This window comes from Prunus mume, linkage group LG5 (assembly GCF_029339155.1).
Source record: "Prunus mume cultivar Tortuosa linkage group LG5, ASM2933915v1, whole genome shotgun sequence".
In the NCBI taxonomy this organism is placed as follows: domain Eukaryota; kingdom Viridiplantae; phylum Streptophyta; class Magnoliopsida; order Rosales; family Rosaceae; genus Prunus; species Prunus mume.
This window is the reverse complement of record NC_142702.1, coordinates 5,328,507-5,345,366: the sequence shown is the minus strand read 5'-3', so window position 1 is coordinate 5,345,366 and position 16,860 is coordinate 5,328,507. Positions and strand designations below refer to the sequence as shown.

The window sequence follows — 16,860 nt, the reverse complement described above, 5'->3', positions numbered from 1 at the left end:
TAATAATATGGCACATGCAGTGCACTTATAAGGGACTTAATTTCGACTTAATTGAAACTACATAGACAAATTGAAATTAAGGACAAATAAGAATTCGATTTGTGCTCCACTTAAATAAAATGCTTACTTATATTCTTTTGTCCTCGTAGTTTGATTCAATTTTAATTTGGCCCATGTCATTTCAATTTTCATAATTTTAGTTATGTAATTTAATTTAGCTTGCACTATCTATCACGCGTGAGGGCACCTTTGTCTCTCCAAAATATTGGCAATCAACTCAAAACGTAATCATTTCGTCTTGTTGGACTTTGGACTTGCAAGGACCAAAGTGAGAAAATGAGTCAAAACAATTGTCAAAACCTACAATTTTACCTGTACTCCTGTAAACAGTGATTTGCGCAGGAATAAATATAGACATCAATAACTTTCCTGCAAATATTTTTTAAGATATAACAAGTCAATTGAAGATTGACAACTAATATGCATGAAATTGTAAGGGTTTCCTTTATTTTAATCAAATTGACATTGGCCTATGACTGATCTAGTGTGAATATTTCTTGTACGGAATAACCAGAGGTGATTCTGTTATTTATTTATATTTTTTTATAGCCAATTGTTCAAGAAATGATTGATTGGATTCAACACACTTTTGTAATCTATCTGAACCTGAGCTGTATTTACTAGAGTGCATTAGACTCTTTTAACTCTGTATAATGAACCAAGTTCTTCATGTTCATTTGCACAGCTATTTCTCATGCCCCAGTATCATCAATTCCTTATCAGAAAAATAGAAACAAAAATAAAATTTCCAAATCAGAAGTGCGATTGGCAGTATGGGAGCTGCTTTGCTAATCAGCAAAACATTTCCCTTCCAGCACACAGAAGCAGCAGCACAACATTTTAGAGATAAACCCAAAACCATGAACCATGAGCAATGATGAAGACCTAATTGAGCTGTCATCAGAGAGGCAGCAAGTCTCAGTACCAAAATGATTAACAAAGAAATAGAAGCCATTGAGGAATGATATTGGTAACACTTCCGCATTTCATCGACAATTGATTTTTTACCTGCAATATCTCCCAATTAAGGGTTTAGTTTAACCGCATCCAGTAGTTACCAACAGGTTAACTAAAATGCTCTAAGATCAAACCCAGAAAAAGAAAAAAGAAAACAAACTGAGTTTTTCAGGAGCTGCTAACAACTGCCTAATATATACAAATCAAAAAACAGAGGAGCAGAATGTTTACACCTAATTACATGAGAATCTCAAAATGACACATGCCCAGGAAATTGACATGTTCTACTGCGTCTCCGCATTCTCAGTTTGCTCTGGAGTGGAGGTTTGACTTAGAGTGGGGGTTTGACTTAGAGTTGGGTTCCGCTCTCGATTCCCTCTCCTAGAGAAATACTTGCCAATGAAAGTTTCAGCTACATCAGGGAACTTTTCCCTTATGTAATTGTCCAGGCATTTCCTATATGAAAAATCTTCCGTACGACCATCTGTTGACACAACAAAGAAGCATCTGCTGTCCTGGAAACTACCATGCCTATTAACCTGTCATACCAATAGCGGTGTAAATTAGTGGAATATTTTACAAAATATGACACATATTGGCAGTTATTACAAGACAGTGGTTCCTGAAAAAAAAGGTAAACAATACCGGACATTCCAGCCTGATTATGTTTTCCAAGTACTATGAAAGAAAACCTCTTCCCAATCACTACTTGTCCAGACTTAAAAACCCCTTCAAATGAACCAGTCTTAATTCATGTTTAAAGATGAGAATTTATTCCCCTTATCTGAAAAATTAGATCACCAACCTTAGCAGCCTGGTAGCATGCGTGAGTATCTAAACCAAAAGACACGAAAATGATTTTTTCTGACTAAACCCCATCTGAATCAACTCCCCATGTGCAACAGCTCTTTGCTAATGATAAATATTGACATAAAAAAAGGTTTCAAAATTTCCATTGAGCTGCAGAACAAATTTAGGTATGCAACAATACACATGGAGTTTAAACTCAATGGACAATCTAGGAAAATCTGTATAAATGTCCAGCTTCCATAACAAATAAAATGAATATTAGAATAAGCAGTATAACAATAAAATCATCAGTCAGAGATTCTTAATCCAATGTATCAAATGTGTACAGAAATATAATTCTAAATAAAACGTAGTTAAGCAAGAACAGGGTAGATGAACATACTGTGAGATGATCAATTCCACAACCCATTTTAGCTGCTTTATCCGGGTGGTAATTGAAGACATTATCAAGTACAAACGATTGATCGTCACCTGACAGTGGATCCCCATCATTGTACCTGAATAAAATAATTTAAAAACCAGAAATTAAGTTACATCATTGTCGAACACCATGCAAAGATATTGCTACAATTAAAATATTCAAAAAGGGAAGGAAATATCAAACAGTTGCAGAACACAGCACGAAGCTATAATATATGCAAAGTGACTGGATAATGTCCAAAAATGAAATCAATTGTTTCATATGGATATCGGTGAAGATATGATATCCTTAAGACATCTCCAAAGGAAAGTCCAATGTAATATGTAAACTTCATCACTTTATTAGATATCTTTCTTTTATAGTTGTTATAATTAATTTTATGTAAAAATAGACTTCAGACTTCAACATGCATATTAATATGAACGGGAAGTACAATCAAAGTGGACTAGAAGACCAGAAAATACACTGCACAAAGCCTACAATTTATAAGAAACCAAAAGAAAAGTATGACAGTACAGCGTCCAACAATGCCGAAAACAGAGCAAAAGCCCCAAAGTACAATCAGGACAACTACGATATAGCAGCTTCCCTTTCCAAATTTAAGGGAAAGAATGGGCAATCATGGTACAGATGAGACTGAAGCCCATGGAGAGGCCCAAAGTCTAGCCATATCTCATAAATAGTCCACAAACTACCCAACTTTGGCTTTGAGTTAAACTGTTCCTTTCCATCCAAATCATCAAAAGAACATTGCATACTAATAAATAATGATTCAAATCATTAGTTTCTTGTCACACTAAACTACAAGTATTCCCCTGACTTCAAATGGACTCTTACTTATAAGACACTTAGCAAGACAAAAACATCTGGTCCTCCTATATAAGAATCATTTCTCCTTTAGAAAATTGAAAAGTATCCATTATTTTGATCTGCCTGGTCCGAAATGTTAAGAAGGTACATAGATAGAAAACATACCCAGATTGATGCATTATCCTTCGGAGGGAGCGCATAACTGGTTCAATATTAGAAAGAACATCTTGCTCCTCGGAAGTGAACATATCCAATCTCTGTCTTGTTACAGTATACAATGCACCCATTGTAGAATTGTCATTCACCATTCCAGGTGACTTAGGAGGACGGTTCTTATTCTTCCATTCCCCAGGACTTGAAACCCAATTCCTTGCACCTTCAAAACGATTTTTCTTTGTTTGGTCTCCACGATGCTGTCCCCACTGATGATTTCTTTCACCAGAATTCCCATCTCCAGTAGGTGAATCCCACCCAGACAAGCTTGCAGAATCATCCTGGGGTTTTGTAGGCTGGAGGTCTACTGGTTCAACTTTACCTGCCTCTCTACCACACCAATCATTTTCACTTGCCGTAGTTGTCCCCCATGTAGATGTGGTATTTTCTTTTGCTGGATTTTTCCCCCAGGCAGATGTAGCATCTTCTCTGGCAGTATTTGCTGCCCACACAGATGAGGTATTTAAAACACTGGATTTCTTCCCAGACAAGCTTGCAGAATCATCATGACCTACCCCTCCACCACACCAATCATTTTCACTTGCCTTAGTTGTGCCCCATGTAGATGTGGTATTTTCTTTGGCTGGATGTTTCCCCCAGGCAGATGCAGCATCTTCTCTGGCAGTATTTGCCGCCCACGCAGACGAGGTATCCGAAACACTGGATTTCTTCCCAGACAAGCTTGCAGAATCATCCTGACCTACCCCTCTACCACACCAATCATTTTCACTTGCCATAGTTGTGCCCCATGTGGATGTGGTATTTTCTTTTGCTGGATTTGTTCCCCAGGCAGATGCAGCATCTTCTCTGGCAGTATTTGTCGCCCACGCAGATGAGGTATTCAAAACACCAGATTTCTTCCCAGACAAGCTTGCAGAATCATCCTCACTTACCCCTCTACCACACCAATCATTTTCACTTGCCGTAGTTGTCCCCCATGTAGATGTCGTATTTTCTTTTGCTGGATTTTTCCCCCACGCAGACGAGGTATCCAAAACACTGGATTTCTTGGAATCCAACTGCGCTTCTGCTGAGTTGCTATCTTGTGTTTTCCCTTTCTCTGTACCCCAGCTTGACCAAACGTCAGGAACTGCTACAGTTCCCACATTTTTGTCAACGCTCCAGTCCTTCCCCCCACTAGAATCAGTGTGGAAGGAGGAATCCTTTTCCCAGTTTGATTTTTCGGGAAGATCTCCTAATTTATCATCAAATTCAACAAGATCTTCAAAGACGGGCCTATCAAAACTGGAGTTAAGTTCTGGCGAGAAGCTTGAATCTGCCATTTCATCAACTAGCATTAGATCATCAACTTCTGCACCGAGAGCTCCTGTAGTTTCTTCTTCTACATTTGCAGTGCTCACCATATGCAGAAAGTTGAAAACATCAAGTCCACCCTCTTGAGTAAATTCTACCTAGAAAAAATCAAGATTTAAATGGTGCGAAAAATTAGCAGCAGATAAGACTAAATTTAATACGACTGAGAATTCACAAATGCATTAAAAATTATGAAATACCTCTCTTGTGTCCCACAGGACATCAAACCTCGCGCCCGTACCCACAGCAACATGTTTACCCCAGGAACATGATGCAACTATGCTTGCCAATGAATCCATGTGGCACTTTTCAGCTGCTCTCTCAAAACACTTTCTTGGTGTCTACAACCACATGTGAGTACTAAAATCAGTTCTGATTGTAATTCATCTTAACCAGTAACTATAAGTAAATGCCCTTTCACAGAATTAGACGAAAATTTTCAAATACTTACAAACAGTGTTGCTTCTGTAAATGGTACTTGAATATTCAATGCCCGAGATAGTGCTTTGTACCCACTCGAATTGAATCCCACGAAATTTCCTGCACATGTCATGCTATTTGCCAGGAGGATAAGATGCTCTTTCAGAACACCTTTTGCCACCATTGTCACTGCCGTTGAGAGGCGCTGCGTAATCAATCGTAAAATGTATTCTTAATTGAAAAGTAGAATAAGTATCTCATATCACCCAGAAATTTAGTCTATATGTTCCAATTTTCATTGACAACTAGAAAAGTTAAGTTTCATAAGATGTACGGTAGCATGCCAGAGGGAACCAGAAATACAGCCACACAATTACGCAAAGATTGAAATTTTAAAAGGAGGTCCACAGCTAATGAAGATCAGTCATTTGAATCCCTCTAATAAGCATACGAAACATACAATTTTACACACAACTGATGCACTAAAGTACTCCCACTAGAAAGAAAGGGTAGTGAAGAATTAAATTGTATGAAGAATGAGATGTCCAGAAAGTCAAACACTCCAACAGGAGAGAAGCGTATTACACAGATATAATAGAAGCCACTGGAAACTAAGACTGATAATTTTCTAAGCAATGCAGCAACAGAATATCATCCCAACACAAAAATGTCACTATTACTTGAATTTACCCTACTTGGTAACAAGAACGATAAAAAGGTTGATTCATTTGAAAATTGGAAAATTGGATAGACTAAGTTGGAACATATTAGACTAAACATCAGAAACACCAGATTTTGACAAAACGGACTGTTCAACGTTTGCATGAGGAAAATTTCAGACTTTTTTCTGTTTAACTTCTTGATTGGTATGGTATGAATCCTTCTATAATCAGAAAATTTGTTTCTTCTTTCTTAGGCCTTCTAACACATGGATGGAGTGCATTTTCATTTGACAGAAGATGGATCGAGTAATGGATATGGCTTTGAAATAAATAAATTCCTAGTCTTAAATTACAGTTTACTCTGTCTCTACCCAAACGTACAACAACTAATATAAAATTTGAATCAAGTCATACAGCTCAAAAAACTATATTTTTTAGGTTATGTTGCCATATGACACCACCAAATCATGATATCCCACAACCCTATCACCACCCCTACTAGAAACAACTAAACTGTGAATGACAGTACCTGAACTGCTTGATCAAAAGCACAAGACACCCCCAACAATTCTTGAATTTGTTTGATGGCATACGGGATGGAACGTCTGGTGTCAATTAGGTGAAGCACTGGAAGGCAAGAATCGAGCACTGTTCTCCATGCATCACCACTTTGCTTGATGACCGATTTCTCCAGAACAACATCCAAGGCCCATTCACCCTTCTGAGATTTGTTTGGGCTTCTAATCCAAGTTGTTGTATCTGGATCAATCCAAATTATATTGGCTGAGCCAATACGAGGGTCACCTGTCCATTAAAAAGACATGATTCATTTGAGAACCAAATTAAAAAGCTTTTATAAAAATGAAGACATTACTAAAAGAAAAGTTACAAAATAGTGTCCAGGATTAAACAAGAGGTACACCATTTAGACAAAGCAACAATAAACACAAAATATAAAAGAAAAAGCTCCGATCAACAGCGCCAAAACTCTAAAGATCAGAAAACTGCAGCAACCCGAACTAAATTAAGGACAATGAAATGAATATCTCTAAACTCAGCAACTACTGATGTCCAAATTGTCCAAAAACCACCCTATCCATTAAGACCACTCCTCCGCCCCTAAGATTTAGCCTTCCTGCCTTTCCTAAAGCCACATTTTCAACTAATGACTATACATGAGGCTCGAAATGCCCAACTCAACCTAGAAATAGATGGTCAATATGTTCTGCATTCATGCACATTTAACACCAATCGGCTGATAGGCACATATTTGGCCTCTTACGTTGGATATTGTCACAAGTAACGACCATCCCATGAGCACCTAACCAAACAAGGATTTACTAGGGCCCTTAGTCTTTCAAATCAATTGGGATCGGTTGAAAAAAGGTAAAGACAGGAGTTGCAAGAAAAATAAAAAGGATTTAGAATATTTAAATTTCCAAGCCCTTCTATCACCCTGGTCTGGACACAATGAAGGATTTTCAATCAAATAAATAGAGGAAAACTCCCCTATTTCAGCTTCATTAAGTCTCTCCTAATTTAAATTCCAACCCATACAACAACTGACAAACTAGAGATTGGATGGCAGTCTATAAAGATGCGCACATAAAAAACAAAAAGGAGATTCCCCCACCCACCAATTCACTGTGAAATGCCAAGGACTTGTACGTGCACGACTACACACCACTTTGGAGTCCCAGCTATTAGCATGAGGACAAGTCAGCATGCCACAAGGATTCCCTCTCCAAAGGAAATATCCGCAACTATTTTTCCACAAAGCCACATTCCTCTTAACCAAATTTACAAGCCCAATACCCATTTTCCCCTATATCTCAACACTAAGTCTCACTTAACTAAATGCTCCTTTTTCCCCTTCTTGGCCCTCCCTCAAAAAGTCCCTCATGAGCTCCTCAATTCTTTTAGTCACTTGACTTGAATTATGAAGAGACAAATAATCAGTACTTAGACTTTCCAATACTTTTTCTTTTTTTAATAAGAAACTAAATTTTTCTTTAAAAAGAAAAGAGTAGAAAGATGGTAAATAAGGAGCCCACTTCTGAGAAAAAACTAAAGATAAACCTTCGACAGCAACTCTAATAAAAAGGGGATACAACACAGAAGTGGGGAGAGAGAGAGAGAGAGAGAGAGACTGAACAAACAGACATAATCAGAACATACAAATTGCATATAATAGCTAGGAACATTTCTGTTATATATGTGAGTTGCAAAACAAATGAAAAGAGCAACAGCCATTGGAAACAAAGGGAACTCAAATAATAAATTAGTTTTGCACTCTTTACATATAACTCTAAAGCTACCTTTTATTATTGTTTCTAAAAGAACAGGGCAAATCAAGTCCGCATAGTATTGCAAAGTGGTAGTGGTCTCCAAATCATCAGTTGCTTGAAGGAAGAACATCAAGCATGGGGAGTCGGATCTTTTTTCTGCAGAGGAATGATGAAAGGAGCAATGTTCACTGCAAACAAGGAAGCTTAAATTGTTGAGTAGGCTATCCTTACAATTCTGATGTGGAGCCACAGGTAAACTTTCAAACACAATAAGGGAAATGGATGTCAACAAAGTAAACATTGTATATGATTATGCCATGTAAACAACTTAATTTTGATTTATGAATTCTTTTGAGATGGAAATTTTCATGATCTCTAGGGCTCTTAAATCCAGAAGGCATGCAGAGTTCCAAATCGAATAAGAAAGCATTTACATGGTATGGTAACAACAGGGATGATCTACATTACTATGGTGGACTTTGTACTGGCGGTGTTTCTCTTATCAAGTTACTGTTTTTTTGGCCAAGATATCACGTTATTGTGTTTCCTCCTCCCCTCCTTTAACTAAAACTGCAATTATCAATTCAAAGAAAAAACCAACCTCTAAGAAATTATAAAATAAAATATACAAAAAAGGTGCAACTCACAATGTTCCTCAACTTTCCTAAAAACAAAAATATCATATTAACTAAAACGACTTGAAGCTTTTTCTCACGTCATTGTCATATCACATATCAAAATTTGGTTTCACAAATAGGAAAGCATAAAAGATTAAGTCCATATGGTGAACATAATTATGAAACAATTATCAGACGGGAAAAATCAACCTGGCAAACAAAACTGTATTTTTAAAATGATAACCAATGTTGAACTTCTTCTTTCCAACTTTCTTCCTCCGAAATGAATTAATAGTTTCTTGGCATTTTTGAAGAATATCGTGAACACCAACGTTTAACTCTCGTAACATATCCTGTTAAATGGAGCTCTGGTTAACCCACACAAGGAAGTAATTGCAACTTCATGACTGAAGATATAAAGAAAATGTTAGAACAATTTGAAAACAGTGCCAACCTCATTGAGATGAATATGACCAACAAGGCCTGCATCATTTACCAGACTTCCCAAACCAGAAAGCTGATTGTTATATCTGCGATGTAAGAATACACAAATATTACACCAAACACACTGTCACACATTAGTTTTATACCACCAAAAAAAGAAAGCAATATATATAATACATGCCAAATCCAATTTCTTTTGTCAATGACATGGAGACCACATAATATGCCAAATTCTCCCTCTCTCTCTCTCTCTCTCAATGATTTAGCTAAATCAAGAAGTTTGATAAAAACAAAATGCTACGTAGGTGGTAAAGCTTCACCAATTTTGTTCTGGAGCTGTTGACCCTCTTTGACCTGATCACCCATCGGATATCTAACTAATATTAAACCGGAAGGTTGCATAGTTACCCCAAATTATGCATCAAGGAGCTACACAGTATTTAAAAATATTTCAGCAAAGGCAACACTTATTCTAGGTAGCAACTCGCAGAAGGCATTTAAAGAAATAAATGAATTCTATTTACTTATTCACTTTCCAGAATATGATGAATCAACATGGACTAAAGGAGTGGGCAATACATGACATTCCTACATACATACTTAAATAAAACTACATGAAAATATTGCCAAAAAAAAAAGGAGGCAGAGCATACTCAATCATAAATTCGACTGCAGTATCTTTAAGACTGACTTTCTTCAACTGATTCTTAACCAAACATGCTGCACGTTCTCGGCAGTACTTTCTTCCACAACCACAGTTATTCAAGTACAAAATTACACGGCGATCAATGAGCTCATTCTTAAAATTGACTTTGCAAAGCAGAATTTCCTGAAGAAAAGAAAATGCAAATTTAAGTTGAGCCTTTATGTATGCACTGCGAAAGAAAACATAACAGATAAAATTCAAGCTTTGAAAAGAAAGAAACAGTCATAATCAATAGCCAAAACTACCTTCATCAGCTCCCATGAAGAGTTGCTGCTTGGGGTAGAATCCAGAACTGCCTTATACGCAGGATTTGACATTGCAGTTGCAGCTAACACCCCAACAGGTTCACCAGCAGGGAATAAATGCTGGTGCCTAGATCCAGTATTGACTCCATACTCAAATTGGATTATTGAGTTGCTACAGACATTTCTGACGGTGCCATCATAGCAAATAACAACATCGCGAAGAATGGCCATTAAATTTTTAAATAGAGTCCCAGGTTCAGACAATCCTCTTGAGGACCGAACAATCACCTCTCGTGTAGCAATGGAGTGAACTATCGCCTCATATGGATCTAACCCATGAAAAAAACAGCTTTGAACTAGTCCATATTCGGCAGAGGGATAATCAATGTCAGATGGATATTTACTATGACACAGAGAGGCCACATCCTCAACCAATGTCTTAGAGTAGAATCTTCCTTTATCAGAAAGTTGCAGGCCTAGAAACCCAATTTGTTGAACAATTTTGTTAATGGCTGAATCACTCTTGGAGTCGATTAAATCACCCAATGCAGATGACTCCAAGATAAAATGTGAAACTGGTACTTTCACACTTCTGATGCGATTCTGCAATTGAAACTCTACAAACTCATTGTATGTTGACCTCAAATGATACAACAAATCAGAACTATCCTGAATATTCTTCTGAATGTCTTGTATGGATGCCCTGGACATGGAAAAATCTTCCAAACCAACACTAAACCCTTCTGAAAATAAATTCTCCATCAGCAAGGGCTGTAGAGAATCAAAGAATTTCAGAACAGCTTCACCACCTTTCTCAAAGAAAACAGAGGTAGCAATGTCATTCATCACAGCTGCTACAGAACTTGTGCTAAAATCAATATTCAGTATCTCACTTTTGTTGACCAAGTAGTTGTCGCCATTGCAGTCAAAGTGAGCTGGCAATGCAGTCTGTAATATCTGAAAAGCAGTCCAATATGAATGAGCAGAATTTGCTTTCAGTAAAGCCGGTCGTGGCAATGAAGATGATGCAAACATGGCCAGTTGCTGTGCTGCTGCTTTGTCCAAAAAATATTTCTTGAACATCATCTTTAATGACAATAGTGCATCAGTGGCCAATTGCAAATTTGGCTTTCCACTATGAGAGCTAAGCAGCTGCTTCTCCACTGAAAAAAGCTCCAAGACTTCTGCCTTTGCAGCAAGCGACTGGGGATAGAACAGGTGGATGCAATCACCATCAAAGTCGGCACTAAGTGGCCCACAAATGAGAGGATTGATTTTCACCACATGGTCATCGTGCACATACACTTGGAGTGCTTGCAGAGAATGTTTATGGGTGGTTGGGGGCCTATTTACAAAAACAAGATCCCCGTCCATTATTCTACGATGAACCACTTGACCAGGCCTCAGAAATGTGTGCCCCTTTGAACCTTCCCTGAGTGAGTACGTCGATGAACCATCCTTATAGGTTAGGCACAACTTGCTATCTACCAGCTCTTGTAGATACCTAATGTTATGATCATTAACCTTCTCCTCAAATGTGATTCTTTGAGCAATTTCATATGGGATGCCAACTTCATTCACCCTTCTAAATGCATCCCCAGTAATCACTGAGCGGGAAGAGAAGCCTGAACCCTTTCTAATGAACAATGTCCTCATCTTTTCAAGCCATGCTTTTGTTGAAGAGGCATTAAGCTCCTTGTTTACACCAAATCTTGCATCAATATCGCGTGATGGCTTTCCAGTACCCCTAACTTGAAGATACTGATCAATTATTGCTTGCAATTCATTCGCTTCAACAATCTGAGATTCAAAATTCGGTATGCCAGACCTTGAACTTCTTATGATTTCAACTTGCTTTAGAACTTTTTTTAGCATTGATATTGAAGGATCCTGGAAAATGGCAAGGAAGACTAGTTATAACCAATCCAACCAGAACTGATTAAGGTCCATTATCATGCCAATAAACTTACCGCAGACATAACACTAACACCATCAGAAATTTCAGGCACAGACAAACAGTTTGGAGGGACAGGTATTTGAGACAAGATGTATCCATCTTGAGGAAAATAGCCTTTAGCAGCAAGTTTCTTCCTGGTCTCTTGAGGGATTCTTTTCAGCATTTCCATCACCTGGTAGTCATTACCAAAATAATATGTATCAGGAGAGAATACTATGTGCCATAAAAAGCATTAAAGAAAACGGTTACAATCAGCAGAAACAGGAAAGTGTCACAGTATGATTGCATTATGCATGATTTGTAATTTAAACCATTTGGTCAGAATCAATTTATATACATCTGGCCAATTAATTTAATGAATAAATTAAGTTGAAACCACATGGAGCCGACAAAAGTAAAGGCACCTCCTGATCAATCTAATCAATAAAGTATTTAAGAGTAAGGTACTCACTTTGCCAGATTACCGTGATTAGTGAGGACGTATGCATGAGTGCAAGTGCCTCATACTAGAAATAAAGATGTTGCACAAATTAAAACAGCACAAAAGTATAAATGAATTATTTGAAAAAAGGACTTCGACTAACTTAGCCATCAAACTAATTGTTGAGATAAAATAGACTATGCGGCTTGACACCAAAGGGAGCTCAATAGCACCCCCTCATCAATGCATTCAATAAAGTAATTCAAACAGGAACCCAAGGCTAAGGCAATCACTTTGTTGCATTTCTGTGATTAGCGAGGACATTTGCATGTGCCCTAGTGTGTCAAATTGGAAATACGTACGTGATAAAAAACATCAAACTTTGTCACTAGCTAAAACATCATAGAAATCAAAGTGAACTGTGAGCAAACAAAGCCTTCAACCCACATAACTGGACAATAAAAATCAATCAAACTTCCAAAAATGTGATATGAGCAAGGAGAAACATAGGCAGGAAGTAAGGACCACACCTCACAAGGAAGCAAAGTTCGTATGTGGCCATCACCATAACGAAAACCATATCGTTCAAGGAAATTCCAGAAACCAGGTGGTGTTCTTGATTTAGAAGGCCGCTTCAATTGCAAGGAACAAGAACCATCTGTTGGTTTAATCTCTCCAATAGACACTTGTGAAGCATCCTACAGAAAAAAGTAACAGGCCATAAAACTTGTGTATGGAAAATGCAGAGAGAACATATTGCATAATCTTCAAATTTCTATATAAATAAGTAATCTAAACTTCAAGAGAAAACCCCAGTTTTAGCTAAAAAAATACTTTATTTAGATTAGAATATTTCTGAGTTAGTCGCAAGAGAATCCACAAACTAAATGTTAACCTACGTTACATCATCTCCAAAATTCATCCATGGAAAAACTGATATAGTACAAATAACATTTATGAAAATACCAAGCTGATAAAATAAAAAAAAATACTTGTCCAGTTTATAGAAAGTAATACCATCTTACATACATGCAACCCAAATAAATAAGGGCATAAATTCCACTTGGATGCATTACAAAAAATTAAATTAAAAAGACTAAGAAAAACACAAACAATAAAAGATTTCTTGCCAGTCGAAAACAACTTTATCCAGTTATATTACTTTTAATTTTTTAAACATGGTATACCAAATGAAGGAATAAAACCTCTAAAGGACCAATCTATAATAAGTGCACAGGCATCCCAGCAGATGAAGCATATGAGAAAACACAAATGATGTTCTGTTTTACATGACTTAAATTAGTGTGTGCATGTGGGTGTGAACGTGCATGTGTGGGTGTGAACGTGCATGTGTGCGCGTGAGTGAGTAAGCCAGAGAGATTAGATTCAAAAATTACTAGATCCAGCTAGCACACTTCACATCTAGGAAAAGAAAAGGGGTTTGGTCAGCTTATACTCACCTCACAACATGAAGATAGCATTCTCTCTGCTAAACCAGCATTCTTGGTTGGAAACTGAATGGTATCAACCCAGAAACACCAAAGGATACAGAATATAAGAACACAAATCTTCATGATAAGAAAAAGTAGCTAGTCAAATAGAAAGCGTGCAACAACTGGTTTACAGAATTTAAAAAAACTGAAGATCAAGCAATAGTCGACTAAGACTCTTTGCATCAATAAGATGATCACAAAAACAATAAAAATTGTGAGACTAGTGGTTGGCAAACAAGAAAACAATTTCACTGAATACAAACGTTGATCGTGTGGTACTAAGTTAAACTTCAAAGACTTTCTTTGCAAAATTTGGGATATTTTAGCAACTTTCGAAAGTCAAAAACAAAAATTGAGACTACTGCATAGATTACAAATACAGGTGCAAAGAGGGGCACTTAATACAAAATGATTATAAATAGAAAAAGTGATATATATGAAAGATGGATGACACAGTAAAAATAGCTTCAAAATTCAACTGCTTCTTCATGTAAAACCTTTTTGTTCCTCAGCTGAAAATTAGAACAAAAACAACCACCATCTGCAGTTCTTCAGTTAACCGACAAGAAAAGTCCAAATAAATGAAATAAAAGTCTCTGCTTTGTGTGCAAAATAATGACCATAGAAACAATCATTAATGATGAAGAACTCAATCTAGTGGTACCTTGTTCTTTTTCATTTTCAAGCATTTCAAGCATAATAAGCTAAGCATCCGCTTCAATTCGCTCACATGATTAGGATGAAATATTGGTATTGGTAACTCAATATACCCGAAATGACCTGAAAAGGGATAAAACATATGCTTCATTATTTTTCCAATTGTATGCTTTGGATTATAACCTATTTCTTACATCTAACTTTGTTTCACAACATTGATATAATTTAACTCTAAATGACAAGGCTAAGAAAAGACACTTATGGCACCTTCACACTTCCCAGCTTCAGAAGTGCCACAAGATTCACACTTTCCAAACTCAAGGGGCAGGCCAAGGAATGGGTTGGAAAGCTGACTTGCATGGCTGATAGCGCAATTGCTGATAGATGCTGTACACTGGCAAAAAAGTAAAATCCAAATATAAAACGAAATTAGTCCAACATTGTTGGGTTTCGGAATAATTAAAGATTAAGAGCTGCAAAATTAAAATCATTACAAACACTCTGTTGGTTTTCTAATTTACTTCCCCATAGTCAATAATCAGGCACTAGTTGTGAAGAAATATAATTTGATAAATGGAAAGCAATAATTCTTTTTTTCTTTTTTTTGGGTATAATCCGCTAATTACAGGCACTAAATGAGCTCAGACTGAAACGAAATGAGCTCAGCTCAGATTATAGATGTTTAATATGGACTCTAGATGCCAATCGCTCCAAAAAATGAAACAGAAACTTCCAACTCCTATCAAATGAATGCAATTTTATTTTCGTTGAAACAAACCAATGCAGTTAACACCTCTCAAACAGTAGATGATATCAACTGAATAACTAATGAATTGAATGTCAAATTTCTACTTACGATTTCTTGATGAGTTGCCAAACCAAATTTGATTCCAGTTATCTCCCCCTCTAAAATAGTTGAGGAAGAGGCTTCCTCCATTTCCTTTAAAGAAACCTTAAGATACTGCAGTGGAAAAGGAAAAAGAAAAAGGGGAAAAGGAGATAAATGTAGAGAGGACTGTAACTATTACAGCAAAACCAACATGCAAATATACCACAACACCATTATTAAGCTAAAAATTTATTTCAAGAAAAAAGTTAGTCTGTGGGAGGTAGCAACCTCAAAAACGAAAAATAAATAATAAAATATGTTAAAAACAAACGCAATAAAAAATCTGAACCAATGTAGCATGTTTCTGAGAGAATGGAAAGAGTACAAAACCCAGCACAACGCAGCAACAAAAGAGAAACGAGGTCTAAAATGTTCACCAACTTTCTCAGACACCAAACACAAAAGAAACCTGCAGCAAAAGGAAAGAGCAAAATTACCCCAAGTCTTCGGGTGTGTTTGTGCTTCAACAGCTACTTGTAAGCAAAAAGACCCCCCTAAATGGAACCAAAAAAACAAAACGCAAAGCAAACGTGTTTAGCGTCACGGTCAGAGACGGAGAAAGCAAGAGAGAGACTTCATGGTCCCTTTGGTTACAGAAAAACTGAGTGAAAATAAACCCAATGTACAACATTTTCTCCCCCTTCAATTTCCCAAAGAAGCAAAAGCCCCATTTCTACGGTCGTATTTTCTTCTAAAACTCGCTTACTTTCTCAGCAACCAAACACCGAATAACAAAATGCAAACAAGTTAGAGCAAAAATTACCACAACGTTTCGCTTCTTCCGTACTCTGGCACTGCGGGTTTGACCCCAAAACCCTAAATTTAAGCCCTGAAGCACCAAAAAAAAAATTGGGGTTTTTCAACGGAGTGAGAGCTCTGCTCTGCAAAAGGCTTTTGAAAGCAAATTTCAGTTTTTGAAATGACACAGAAATTTGGCCTACAGCTTACAGTGACAAATTACAAAAACGACGCCGTGTGGTCTTCTGCTGTCACTTTCACTCCTCTTTACAGACTCTGATGATCCAGAGAGTGAGATTGAGTGAGTGAAATGAGTTTTGCATGAAGAAGGGAATTTTGGAATTTCTGGCTTTTCTTTTTCTTTTTCTCCACTATGAAATCAAAGTCCCTAAATAAAACAAAGGATTATTAGGCTTTTCAAAAGAAAATAAAAATAAATTATAAAGGTTATTTGGGTTTTAACTTTTGGACCCGTACAGCTCAGTGGTGTGGGGTTTGGGGATTTGAAATGACTGGACTGGACTCGTTGACCAATTTGTTCTGCGTGGAATGCTGGTTTTGGTTGGTCAATAGATGGGGGGCAAAATGGAGAGTTTAGCGCATTGTGGAAATGTCGTTTGGGGATTTCGTGGGAGAGGGGGAGGAGGGAAAGTTAAAACGTCTCAGAATTCATAGCGCCATTCTCTCTCAAGTCTGACGTCGTTGGACTAGGGCTCAAACGGAATGCTTCGAATTAAA

General features: G+C 37.1%; 1 protein-coding gene across 1 annotated transcript; it reads right to left on the bottom strand.

Annotated features, from left to right (window-relative positions):
- Positions 1-1,044: 1,044 nt before the first annotated feature.
- Positions 1,045-16,492, bottom strand: NRPD1B (nuclear RNA polymerase D1B). Its single transcript, XM_008233440.3, has 20 exons — positions 16,333-16,492; positions 16,148-16,213; positions 15,822-15,878; positions 15,352-15,456; positions 14,763-14,889; positions 14,503-14,618; positions 13,806-13,859; positions 12,876-13,043; positions 11,938-12,096; positions 9,968-11,857; positions 9,670-9,845; positions 9,027-9,102; positions 8,783-8,925; positions 7,986-8,143; positions 6,197-6,471; positions 5,037-5,210; positions 4,786-4,926; positions 3,224-4,683; positions 2,210-2,324; positions 1,045-1,556 (listed from the first exon to the last, which is right to left on the bottom strand). The coding sequence occupies exons 4-20, from the start codon at positions 15,430-15,432 to the stop codon at positions 1,302-1,304; spliced, it is 5,568 nt and encodes a 1,855-aa protein (XP_008231662.1). The 5' UTR covers positions 15,433-15,456; positions 15,822-15,878; positions 16,148-16,213; positions 16,333-16,492; the 3' UTR covers positions 1,045-1,301.
- Positions 16,493-16,860: the final 368 nt, after the last annotated feature.

Bases quoted from the DNA above. Each gene is read 5' to 3' on its own strand.
- NRPD1B (XM_008233440.3), bottom strand. From the start codon at position 15,432: ATGGAGGAAGCCTCTTCCTCAACTATTTTAGAGGGGGAGATAACTGGA. The intron at 14,619-14,762 runs GTGCCATAAGTG...ATCCCTTTTCAG, and splicing joins TGAAGCTGGGAAGTGTGAAG to GTCATTTCGGGTATATTGAG. The intron at 13,044-13,805 runs GTGAGTATAAGC...TTTTTTCTGTAG, and splicing joins TGCTATCTTCATGTTGTGAG to GATGCTTCACAAGTGTCTAT.